The following is a 13,927-nucleotide window of genomic DNA, read 5'->3' as shown; positions in this document are numbered from 1 at the left end:
GTCGCCAGCCACTGTGGCTGTGTAACTTCGACAGATATACAGGGCATCGTGGCCAGATGCCAGGGCAAAGACGTGCTGTTGTGAAATTTCTACTCCCGTCTTAATCATGACACAGTCTTCACAGTGTATGGCCATAACAACACACAAACACACACACATCTTTGTTTTCATAGCTTAGCGGGTCCCTACTCCGTATTAGATTTATTTCTGGGAGACTTACCCTACCCTTAACCATAACCACTACCTGCCTAACACTTAACCAAAGCCGTCATTTGCTCTAATTTTACATTACATCGTTTTCATAAAATAGGACAAACTGCGTTATGAAGACTGCCCTTCAGTTCCTACAAGTAACTCCGGTCCCTGCAAAGTTAGTGTGCTCCCGGTTTTCAGTTCTCACAAGTATAGAAAAACAAGGCCACACACACACACACACACACACACACACACACAGGGTTTTATCTCATCTGACATTTAGCCCTGGACAGATGCAGTCACAGCAGCCTCTCTGTCTGCAACCTTTGAAGTGTGTTTTTCCTGTGACTTCTAATTCCCACAAGAAATCTGTCTGTAGAGGCACCTTTGGCTTCAGGAATTCATTATTTAGTTGGAATGGGAAGAGTTAGAATATGTGTGAGGATTTTGTCTCTTTCTGACTTGAACTTCTATCTGACACCCTGTGTCTGACATTTCATCAGACACAGTTGTGACCATAAAATGTAGTTGAATAGAAAAGCATTTCACAGCAGTCATTTGAACTTGTCATATCAGACGGAGCACAAATGGACCTAATAACACTGACAACGCCTCTGTTCCACTGAGAGGTATGAGCAGCCATGACTTACAATATTCGTTACACCTGTGCTTTTCGTGATGTGATGTCACAATATGTCTTGTGTACAAAGCCCAAGAAGCCTGAAAAAGTGTTTACCTGGAAAAATGCTGTTTGCAGAGTTCAAGCCAAAACTCAGAGGGCTTCAGAAGTACATACTTTATTTGATATGTATTATGTTTTAAAAATGATCAGTCAAAAAGCTATACATGGCCATATCTAGTAGTTGTATATGTGTTGTGTGCCCTGTCAACAGGTGGTGTTTGTGGATGGGAATGGTCTCTTCCACTACAGACGTAAGTCAAGCTTGTCTCTACTGACCCAGGAAGTGTTTTTGCTTTGTTGTTTTATAGAAGGATTATGTTTTATTGAAAAGATCAATATTAATCTGATATCTAGAGCTGAGCTGGAGTCAAATGGTGTGTTTAGCCTATCTTAGATTCAAGTTAAGGAAAGACTCAAACAACTGCTTCCAAAATCACAAACTGTTGTTTTTACATTTCTGTTTATGTACAGCAAGTGGTATTAAAACAAGATACAGTGTGTTAATTAGCAGCTTTAGAGGTGTTGATATCCATATTTTTCACTTCCTACAGAGCCAGGCTGGCTGTTTCTTCCTTTCTAGTCTTTATGCTAAGCTAAGCTAACCATGTCTTGACTCCAGCTCCGATCTTAAAGGATAAGACTGGTAATATTCTACATTTCTCCTGTTGTGAATAAATCTAACGAAAAGGCCAGAAATAACAATAACTGATACTAATGAGCACTGTCTGTTGGCACAGCTTATTCCTCTGTACCACAGAGCTCCAGGCTCTAAATGTACTAAAAATACACCACTGAGCCACACCACCACACTGGACATGTTTTGTTATTACCATGAACATGGGCACTGTAATTTATTTTGAGTCAGTCTCACGTGCACCATCCCTATGCTGGAGGTAATCAGTGGAGGACCAAATGTGTAGTAACCTGCTGCTGAACGTGGTCCTCAACAAATGCACAGTTACTTCTGTTTGACTAACACTTGTTCCAGATTACAGTGCCCACTTGTTTAGGAAATTAGTGATCTTAGTTTGAATGACTGAATCTGTACACTTCAATGGGCTGGGGGCTGAGTTGAACAGACTGGGTAGTGAAGTCTGAAAGTATTGAGAGACAGACGAATACACTAGTGTTTAGGGTTTATAATAGGATTTGCTGACAATCTTATAAAGAAGGCTGACAAGCCCATTTCTCAAAACATTGAACTATTCCTTTAAGCAATCTTATAACATGGAGAACTGGAGATGAAGGACAAGACAAAGAAATACACACTTCATTTTAAATACATCTGCCTGCAGGGGACACCTGACAAATATATAGAACATGGGTGTACAGTGATTAAGTTAGTAAATCAGGAATAGATTCAGGTCTGTGCTGACCTCATCAGAAACTCGTATAAAGAGTTCAAGGTGAGCACAGGCCCAGCAGGTTAGCTGGATGCAATTTTCAAGCTGTCTTTTCTCCAACTCTTTTAAAAAGACAAGGCGAAACAAAGGGTTTTGGTCTAGAGTTGAATGTGTCACTGTTTGGACCCTGCAGAGTTTGGCCTGGCATGTCATCTGGGAGTGCTGTCAGGGTTGCCCTGTGTGGGTGTGGCCAAGAACCTGCTGCAGGTGCAGGGCGTGCACAAGAATGAGGAACACCAGTCACAGGTGAGACCATCACTACTTTCTGACCCGAAGATGTGCATCACTTTTTCTTTTCTTTTTTTCTTTCTGTTTTTGCGTGGTTTGTCTTACAGAGCATATTGATATAACAAAGATGCTGATAAGCTGATGTGGTGCTTCATATGTAGTGTTTTATTTTAGTTGTGTACAAAGGTTCCTCCTGTAAAAGAGCAGCCAATAGATGAATTATTTAAGTTATCGTGTTGTGTTTTGTTCATTGCATTCTTAAAGTGGCAACGAAATGTCAGAGAGGGATGAAGCAGAGGGCAGAGTCATCAGTTGCTTTTCAATGTGCACCTGTGTTTTTTGTGTGTATAAAACCTCACACTTTTATTTGTATGTACAAGTGTATGTGCGTTGGTGTGTACATGGTTTTGACAGTGTGACTTCTATTGTGAGCCGAGACCTCCTAGTGTAGCTACTGCTAATGTGACTTTCTGAATACAAATCAAGCTGGAACAAAAACCTCGTGGTCAGAGTCGACCTGTGGGACGGTGAAATCTGGACGTCATTAATATGCAAATGTTCCCTTTGTTTCCGTGTGGAGCCTCAGTGACCTGTTGAGGAGAGAACAAAAACAAGTTAAATCTGCCTGATGAGCAGGCACCTGGCTGCTGTCTAAATAATAGGATAAGCATAGTAAACAAACAAACATATACACTCACAGCCTCTTTATTAGGTACACCTGTATAATTGCATGCAATTCAATACAACACTTCAGCCTTAACATCTGTGTTTATGAAGCTCAAAATTTTTCAGTTTTTGGTGAAATTGTCATCAATATATAAATTCAGTTTTATGTTTATTATTGAGGTCATAGTTAAAGGTGGTGTTGTACTGGACTACATTATATACAGGGGTGTTCCTAATATTCTGACCCTCTTGTGTATGTGGCTGAGGAGGCCAAAATATAGAGACAACTCTCAGCAGTGTTTTTGATATGTGCATGCCATGCAACAGATACACTCCTATATAATTCAGTCCGGGTGTCTACACTGCCCGTATGTCGGCTTGCATATCACTCGCACTTTATATGTGTAGCTGCGACCTGAAGTCAGTCGGAGCTATGCAGGTAAAACACTCTGCAGTATCCACCAAAACAATAATAACTCACTAGTTCGAACCAAAACTCCACCAAAATAGAGGAATACATCAAGTAAACGTAGTTAAAACACAATCTATCATCTGTTACATCAGTCCTACTGAACATGGCAGTTGGTTTAAAGTGTATTTTCCCAATGCACCAGTAAACTCCTTGTAGAGACAAGCGTGAACCTCTCATGAGCTACATGCCAGATGCTCTGTGCTGCACACGTGATGCTTGTGGTGTAGACACGACTTAAGACATTTGAACCATGTCTCTCTATTTCTGATAAGGATTTCTAATGAAAATATTTGCCTTTCTGATAAGCTTTGTATATTAAGTACATAACTTCTACATGTAGGCTGTAGGTTCATTTACACAAAACTCCCATGCTGTGTTTTTTTTTATATTAATAATTGAGCTCAAGTGCATTCCTAGAGGAAAATGTCAACATGCATATTCTTTGTTGATGATGTTGATCTATAGAGGAAGATCTATTTCCTGTAATGCTGATGACAAATGCCTTTCAAACGTTTCCAAGAGAACCAGACTGGACAGCTCTGCTAACTCCATTAGCAGGCAATACCCTCTCTGTTTATATGCCCAGCAGTCTTCATGTAGTAGTTTAACATGCTAATTTAATTCTCTGTGGTGTGGCCATCTCCTTCAATTAGCTTTAGTGGCTTTGGCATCAGAAAATGTTGGTTTGTCTCTGCTGTGGGGAGGAATCTAATCCCTCTGTTTGCACGGAACACGGTGATCTCTGAGGATGCTGTCACACGCTTACTGATACAATCTGGGCTAAAATCCCAGTGGCTCGGACATGTTCAATTTAGGGATCAAGTAGCATCGACACTATACGTCCACCCTGCGTTTTTGGACTCAAACCTTTACACGTAGCTTTGGCTCAGTTGCTGTGCATGAAATTTTAGAACTCCTGTCCGTCCATATTGATGTAATTGCCACTCTCCGGGGCTCCATCTTATTTGTCCACAGGCACGCACAGAATTGCGATGCCTCAAGTCAACACCAGCTTTGGTGTTTCATCGCTTGGTGGGAAATTAGATGGGAAGTATAATCCGCAAAACACAACCCATATCAGGCTCCCTACCAAATTTCAGAAAATGAGATATTTAGAAAAAAAGATTAGCCATTACCGGGTCTACACGCACACCGCCATGTATTGCTGACAAGCAATATGCTGCCATACTCAATTAGACGTCAGGAAGAGCATCCAAAAACATTGCCAGCATGCTGAGAGTTTTCAGAACCCAGTATGCCATCAGAGAAGCATCTCTGAAGGTTACAGACACAGCTTTTTCTCTGTTGTAGTAATTAAATAACTCACTCAAGATTTAAGGTGTGTGTGTGTTTATCTGATGCAGGAACCCAGATCCTCGAAGGAAATCATGTGAAAATACAACACTTTCCAGTAAAAGTATTGTGTGCTGATAAAATGTAAAATTCATTTGTCTTAAATAATTTATGTTCATAGTCAGCCTTCAAGATGCCTCTTATACTATAGGAATAGTTCCGAATTTTGGGAAACTCAATTATTCACTTTCTTTCTAAGAGTGAGATGAAAACCAGCTAATTTCGCAGGATTGCAGATTTGATTAGTGAAACCATATGCACACAAGCAGTGTGTAGTCTTTTAAATGAGCTGAATCGTTTGTATTGGTGTTAATGTAGGGGTTTAATTAGATTTTGATGTAGCTGCCAGCAGTGTTGGCATTGCAGCCATTTCCTGACCGTTTTGTTGGCACGTCTGTTGTTCTTTCCAATAAGTGGGAGACACCGTATCATCACTGTCAGAAATGTTTGATATTTTTTAATTCAGCGTTACTGCTCCCAGACTGAACACTGACATGGACGTTAAGGACAGAGGCGAGAGTTGTATTGATGTTCTCATCTCACACTGTAGTGTTTCTTCTTTGCAGTGTAAAGTCCCCTCAACACTCACTGTGTGCATTAAAAAGTGTCCTTGAACACGACCCCCCAATCATTACCTGTTCTCTAGATGTGTTGTGCTACTTGAAGCTGAATGCCCAGAAGATGTACTCAATGTTCTGTGTCTGTGCTTGAACAGAGGCAGGGGACGGCAACGTGTTTCTATCTGTTCTGTGTATAAGATAAAACAAAAAAGGGGAAAGAGAAGAAGATGTTTCCTTTCTGTCCTTGATGCACTTTTGGAACATACCCTTGTTGAAATGTTGTTCGGTGTCCTTCAGATCTTAGGTGCTTGGTTTTGTCTTCCCCTCCTCTCTTCTCGGCTCCAGTGGAGCTACCTCTGTCTCGTTCTTTGCTAGTGTGTTATTGATGACTTGTTCTGTCTTTCTGACTTCTGCTGTTCTGGCTTCAGTTCTGCTCTTGCTTCACAGGAACCAAACCTTTTTTTTTTGCATACACATACACTACCACACACTGCTGGCCTCATCCCAGCTGGGATCGGAGGCCCCGTGTGACCCCTCCTGTCTCCCCGCTGGCTCTTTGCTGTAATCAGTCATAGTAGAGCAGACACCCCATCCATCATGGAGGCTAAGCTCCCTTCATCACTCTGGCCCATAAGCCACAGCAAACCTGTCGACAGCAGCCTGCAGCAGGACATGTGACTTTGCCTCGCCTCTTCTAGTGTAGCATGCTATTAAATATCAAAGATTAGCCAGTGCATCAAGTCTTATTTGAACTATCTGTTATTGGGGTTATTTGTGTTCACCATGATAGATTTAATAACACATTAAGCCACTGTGGATTTGACTTTAAGGTCATGATCACACTGGACACTAGTTTATCAGGCTCAGGCTCTGATTGATCATAGTGCATAGACATTAGTGTGGGTTTTGTGTTCAAGATTAAAACTAGAGAGAACTAAGACATTCTCATTCTGTTACACCATCTCTTACATAAGATTTTCAGAATAAATATATCTGGAGCTCTGCAATGATTATCAAAAACATTTTTGATGAACAAAACCACAGAACCACATCCTCCTTCCTGTATTGATTTTGGTAACTTTAGCTGAATCAGTTACATCTCGGGGTCAAACACAGGAAAGACATTCATGAATGTAAGGAATTGTTGCCAGATGAGCAAGTAAGCCTGTAAACCTGTAATCTGTAGCTTTACCTGGATAAAACACACACAGAGAGCTTTGTAATGCAGTGTGATGTGATTTACTGATGCTACATGTTAAAGGTACAGGTACATTAAAATAGACTTTTGGGCAACATTTGTACCAGTATGAGAACATTTTAATGTTTGACTTAGAATAACTTTAGTTGGAACTTTGCATCCCTTTCTGTTCAGGAAATAAGATTCATTCTTTTTTACAGACTTTTTTTTTTAAAAGTGGAGTGGGTTGTGATACGATGGAGCAGGGGTTAGCACTGTCGTCTCACAATGAGAAGGTTCTGTGTTTGAACCTGCTGTCCACCAGTTTGGATGCTCCCCCCATGTCTGTGGGGGTGCTCTCCGGCTCCTTCCCACAGTCTGAAGACATGCAGGTCAGGTTGACAGCGGTAGACTGGCGACCTGTCCAGGGTGTACCCAGTCTTGCCCTGTGTCAGCTGGGATTGACTCCATATAGTTTCTACCCATTTCAGAATTTTGGAACATGAAAGTTAGGTCACACAGAGGTTAAAAGAGAAAGTGGAGAGAGTGTGAAGCCTCCCCAGCAGGTTAACAGTTTGTTTCACTTTGTTGCTATTTGTTTTGGCATGCTGTGCATCTTTTTGACTTCAGTTTTTGTTCCTTTGTTTCTGCAGATCGCTGCTCTGCAGAAAGGAGGAGACAGCTTCCCACTCACAGCCGCCTCAGGCAGAGTGCTCGGAAAGGTGCGGCAGAGGACAGATGCACAGAAAATAGAAACAAATACACCTAACAAGGGTTGTTTTGCTGCTGCTGCTCTCTTCAGAGAACACCCTGCTAAAAGTCAAACTCAACAAGACAACCTTTTTGTTTGTGTCCAGGCATTACGAAGCTCAGACAAGAGCTTGAAGCCGGTGTACGTGTCAATTGGCCACAAGATCAGCCTGGACACGGCTGTTCGCCTCACACATTCCGGGTCCCCGAACCCATCAGACAGGTACACACACACACACACACACACACACACACACACACACACACTTAATGTTGAGTATATGCCCGAACAACCCAAACCAAGCCTGCCCCAGAGAAAAGGGCAAGAAGCAGAAGAATCAGTGATCAGATGATACAAACTAAAGTGTGAGGCCAATCGTTGTGTTGCAAAATGAGAACTGCTCATCACTCGTGCAATAGCATCCTGCTGTGAAGCAGGGAGGTGTGAGCATCATGCAGTGTCACGCTTTTTCACCAGCAGGGCTTGCCAGGCTTGTATGGGAGGAACAGAGTCTGCAGCCAAAGTAGGAATTTCAGATTTTTAGCAAAAGTATTTATATACTTAGGATGAATTCAGCCAGACATGTGAAGCTCTGCCCACTTGCTGACAAGTTGGTCACATTTTTTTTTTCAGTATATATATTTTTGCATGATTGTAGCAACTGTAGATATCAGCTCTTGGAGTACTGGTTTGTGTACAGTATACTGTCTGTCATCGTTGCTTCTGCCCTATGCAGATTTAAAAAGTGAACATGCTGCAGGATAACGTGACATGCGACAAATTATCTAAGAAAACTTGTGGTATTCACAAACGGTCTCATATTTAAGGGGCTATTCACGCTTTGCACGTCTGCATGTCCGTATGACATAACTTTTGTCATCTTCCCAGGCCCGTGAACATCCGCATGGACTCTGTGTGGATGTTCACGTGCAGGCCAATACTCTGCGTGGACAGTCCACACCTGCAAAAGCCCTGACTGCACATGTACTGCAATGCTCAGAAAACACTGCCGTATACAGACAGAAGGCAGACCCTCGATTTGAAGTATGAATAGGAATGTGTGTGCATACCCTCGTTATTGTTCGTGTAAGAACGAAGGTATGTGCGAAGTCTGTCTTGCCCTTTAGATTTTTGTTTCAGTTATATAAATTCCTGAGTGGCCAAGGTCTGTTGTCCGCTGCAGCTATATGTCCTTCTGCACAGGGGAATATGCTAGTTTGACTTATTGTACAGGTATAACGCTTGAATTTAAATGAGTGTATATACAGTATGTTCGGACTCAAATGAGACTAACCACTACTGTAAAATTAATATTCCATTCACTGTATAAGCCTGATATGTTGGGTTTTTTCCCTCTTAGGTTTTATTAGCTTTGGTTTGACAACTCCTACAGTTCTATAGTTGGGAAAATGTCACTCTGGACAGGTCAGTGTGTAGAGTTGTCATTTGCACCTAACATCACCTATAATGGGACATACTGTAGTCTGATGTCCATCACGTCACCTTGATCAGCTCCTCTCTGTCATGGGCGGCTTTGCTTTAGAAAGATGGTTTGTTGCATCTAATTTCAAGTCAGATCATTCCTTTTTTGTTTCTGCCATTATAATGTTTCCTCATTTGCACTTGTACTGTTATTAATATATTATTATTAGACTTCTGACACATACAGTATGTAACCATATTTAAACCTCCAAGTTTCATGTTGGACCTCAACTAGTGGCAACACTAGTTGTGATGTCGTGTTCATACACACTCTTCTTTCACTCAGATTTAAGGATGCCTTCTAGTGTCAAACTGTGCACATACATCACTCTGCATAGTCAAGGTCAAACACCTGAAGAACATAATAAATCAGCAAAGTACAGATTTGAGAAGAGAGGGAGATGAAGTTTTCTTTGGCTTTGTGGTGACATATTTAAATGGATTTTGTCCATATAATGGTAAATAAGGTTGTTGATTATGTGAATGATCAAATCTCATGAACGTGCATGTCCTCATGTACAAGTAGCATCTATTCACCAGGTTAAATTTATGACAAGATTGTGCAATTTATTAGGTTTTTTCTGTTTGCTTTTGCTTGTGAGTGGTTAAAGTTTTAGCTCAGTTATAATAAACGGATCTGAATCATTAGCCAGAGGTGCTGATTAGGACCGCTATGAATTTTTTAGTATCCTAACACTAACTCACTTCCTGCCTCAGGCTTTTCTTCTCTCCACCACGAGGCTGTGCTGTGTTTCTGCTGTTCAACATGTTTTTACTTCCACTGCACAGAAAACACAGATGCACACACACACATCACAAAATCAGATTTTCACTGGGGGAGCTGCAGTAGCAGTGGGTAACTCATTCTCTCCTATGTGTGTGTTTCTTTCTGCAAAGTGTGAGTGTGATGTGTTTAGCTGGTGGGAGGGCAGGGAGGAGGAGGAGGAGGTGGCAGCAAGGACTGAATGAACATCACAGAAAACCAGGGACACTCACCTTCCTCTGTCCTGTCGCTGGCACCTCTGTCTTTAGGTTCCTCTCTGTCGAACTGTTTCTCTTTCTCTCTCTGATGTCCACATTCCCTCTTCTCTCTCCATCTCTGTTTTGCCCTGTGATCTCTCTCTCCCCGTCTCTCACAGATATTTTCTATTCTCTTTAGTGCTGACATCACAAGAAAACCCTCACAGATCCAGTTCTGCTGCGTGTCATGTTCACGGTTGAACTCTGAGTTTATGTCGTTCTTTTGTGGGCAGAACAAGATTCATGCCTGTGAAACCTCAGTCATAACTTGTGGAGAGAAAAACAAAACTGCCATTGTGACAGGGAGACTCTCCGAATTATGTAACAGTTGTCTTTTTGAAGGCACAAGAAGACGAGCAGCCAGACGCTCATTGTAGTCGGCAGCAGAAACAGACAGGTAAAATTAGAGAACTGCAAATATGTAAATGTCCACACTCAAATGAATATATCTAGTTGTGAGTTCACCATCAGGGCACTCACACACAGAAGTTTACATACACTTAGGCTGAAGTCAGTAAAACAGATTTTTAACCATGTACATATGTATGACACAGGTACAACCCCAAATCAGAAAACGTTGGGACAATATGTAAAATTAAAACATAAAATAATGATGTGTAAATCATCTGTATCCTGTATTATATTGAAAACAATAGAGCAGCATATTATTTAATGTGATACCTCATCAGTTATTTATTTATTTATTTTTAAATAAACCCTCATTTCATTTCTGATGCTGCAACACATTCCAGAAAAAGTTGGGATGGTTGCATTTCAGGGCCAGTGATGAGGTAAAACAGTGAAATGATTCCATTAGAAACAGGTGATGTCAACAAGTGACTACAATCATGATTTGGTACAAAAGCGGCATCCAGGAAAGGCCGAGCCCTTTAGGAACAAAGATGGGCTGAGGACCACCAGTTTGCCAACATATGTGTGAGAAAATTATTGAAATGTTTAAAAACAATGTTCCCTAAAAAATGATAGGAAGGGATTTGGATATGTCACCGTCTACGGTGCAGAACATCATTAAAAGGTACAAGGAACCTGAGGGATTTAAGTGCGTAAAGGGCACAAGCCTAAGCTGGATGACCGAGCTCTCTGATCCTTCAGACGACACTGCATCAAGAATCGTCACTCTCCTATAAGCAATATAACCACGTGGGCTCAGGATTACTTTGGCACACCTGTGTCAGGCACTACAATATGTAGTTACATCTATAAATGCTGCTCAAAACTTTACTGTGCCAAAAGGAAGCCCTATGTCAACAGTGTCCAGAAGCTCTGGGCTCAGAGACATCTGGGACGGACCATCACAGTGGAAACATGTACTGTGGTCAGATGAATCAGTGTTTCAGATCTTTTTTGGAAGAAATGGACACTATGTGCTCCAGACCAAAGACCATAAGGACCATCCAGACTGTTACCAGCAACAAGTCCAAAAGCCAGAGTCTGTCATGGTCTTGGGTTGTGTCAGTGCCCTTGGCAAAGGTCACTTACACGTCTGTGATGGCTCCATTAATGCTGAAAAACACAGAGATGTTGGAGCAACATATGCTGCCTTCAAGACGACATCTTTTCCAGGGAAAGCCATACATCTTTCAACAAGACAATACAAAACCTTATACTGTACATTACCAAGGTCTGACTGTGGAGGACAAGGGTGTGAGTGCTGGACTGGTCTGCCTACAGTCCCAAAATGTCCCTAGTAGAGAATGTGTGGCACATTTTGAAATGCAAATTGTGTCAACGAAGACCCAGGACTGTTGTGCACTTTAAGCCTTGTTTGCAGGAAGAACAGGACAAAATGACACCTGACACATTTAATCACTTGGTGTCCTCAGTCACTAAACGTCTTTTAAGTGTTGTGAAAAAGGCAAAATCACACTGTGGTAAATGTTTTACTGTCCCAGCGTTTTTTGGAACGTGTTGCAGCATCAGAATTGAAGTGTGTTTATTTTGAACAAAGAATCAAACTGATGAGGTATCACATCAAATAATGTGCTGCTGTGTTGTTTACAATGTCATACAGACACAGATGGTTTAATTCAATTTTATTTGTATAGTGCCAAATCACAACAAAAGTCATCTCAGGACACTTTACAAAGTAAGGTCTAGACCTTACTGTTATCACTATTATAACAGAGGAAAAACCCAACAAATCCCCCTCGACCAGCACTTGGTGACAGCAGTGAATAAAAACTCCCTTTAACTGAAGAAACATCCGACAGACCCTGGATTTTGGTGGGTGGCCTTCTGTCTCGACCGGTTAGGGTGAGTGGATAAAGGAGAGAGAGAAGAAAGCAACAAACAAAACAAACAATCAAACACTGGGCAGGTTGATGTGGCCGGTGACTGTTCAGAGACGTAGAGCTCCAGAGCAACCTGCAGAAAGGTACAGGGAGAGAGAGAGAGAGGACATAGTCACATGTAATGGCGACATATAGATGAATGGACAGAGGAGGAGAGGGGAGCCCCCTGCCATAAACATAAACTTTATCAAAAAGGAAAGTCTTAAGTCTAATCTTGAAGGTGTCAGGGTGTGGAACTCGCTTACTGTTTGGTGCTTTTATTTTGGTTAGTTTCCTGTCCTGTGTTACCTCACCTGCCCCAGCTTTACTCCATCTGCAATCAACACTCATGACATTCACCTGGCAGCATCATGTTGTGGGGGTGCTTTGCCACAGGAGGGACCGGGGCACTTCACAAAATGGATGGCATCATGAGGAAGGAAGATGATGTGGATATAGTGAAGCAGCATCACAAGACATCAGCCAGGAGGTTAAAGCTTGGTCAATGGGTCTTGTCCAAATGGACAATGAGCCCAAACAGATTTCCAAAGTTGTGGCAAAATGGCTTAAGGACAACAAAGTCAAGGTACTGGAGTGGCCATCACAAAACCCTGACCTCAGTCCAATAGAACATTTGTGGGCAGAACTGAAAAAGTGTGTGTGTAAGCAAGGAGGTCTACGAACCTAAGTCAGTTCCACCAGTTCTGTCTGGACGAATGGACTAAACTTCCAGCAACTTATTGTTACGGTTTAGTCCCCCTCACCAGGAGGGTGAGGGAGAACTGGGGTTGGACTCAAGATGGCTGACCCAGGTGCTAGTACAAAAAAGGTGGTTTAATGGAATAAAAACAACATGACAACAAAACAGGGTCCATAATACATACAACAAGGGAAGGGCAGTGATGACTAAGGAGACCAGGACGGTAAACACACAAACTAACGACAGGAACTAGGATAGCAGGAGGATGAGAACGGACAGGTGAACAAAAAGAACCAACGTACACAATGTAATCCACAGCACAGGGAAGCGTGGAAGACAAAAGGACATATTGCTAACCGCATAATAGCGTGATAAGGTCAAGCCAAAACGCACAGAGACTGTCAGTGTAGCATCTTACACACGTCTAAAAATATGCGGGTCAAACATAACATTTATCTTACTTTGGGTAAGTATTGTCTGTTACATGTCGCAATGCTCCGGCGACGACGGGGCGACTGCCAGAGGTATAAATAAGGAAGCCAACAAATCACCGGAATACGCCTCAGGTGTGCGCACCGACCCACGAGTCACTAATTACCCGATGCGACACAGCTGAGGCGTTGATCCCGCAAAAAGGGAGAGCAGGAGAGGGAAAAAAGAAAGAGAGGCAGGTCGCGTCGAGCGGACCTGACAGTTATTCTTAGAAGCTTGTGGAAGGCATCCTGAAATGTTTGACCAAGTTAACCAATATCAACGAACCTTTGTTCACCTCAGCCACAGAGAAGACCAGCTGTTATCTGTAACTTTATGTATTATGGTTTTATGACGGACAGGTCAGTTTGTTCTAAAATGGTGTTTTAATAAGTGAGCACGACATCATGTGACCACCATCATGTGATTTGAGGCTTGATGGTTTATATTAAATGTCAGGAGTTGTGAAAAACTCC

The 13,927-nt window shown here is 42.0% G+C and overlaps 1 protein-coding gene across 1 annotated transcript in view; it reads left to right on the top strand.

Moving 5' to 3' along the window:
* Positions 1-13,927, top strand: part of LOC109956787 (endonuclease V) — a 73,541-nt gene that overhangs the window by 11,320 nt on the left and 48,294 nt on the right. The window contains 5 exon segments of the mRNA XM_020594133.1: positions 1,089-1,128; positions 2,414-2,526; positions 7,390-7,458; positions 7,594-7,678; positions 7,681-7,709. Coding sequence (XP_020449789.1) covers positions 1,089-1,128; positions 2,414-2,526; positions 7,390-7,458; positions 7,594-7,678; positions 7,681-7,709 — 336 coding nt within the window.

Source organism: Monopterus albus, unplaced genomic scaffold, assembly GCF_001952655.1.
Source record: "Monopterus albus unplaced genomic scaffold, M_albus_1.0 scaffold22.1, whole genome shotgun sequence".
Taxonomy (NCBI): Eukaryota; Metazoa; Chordata; class Actinopteri; order Synbranchiformes; family Synbranchidae; genus Monopterus; species Monopterus albus.
This window is presented reverse-complemented; position numbering and strand designations above follow the sequence as displayed.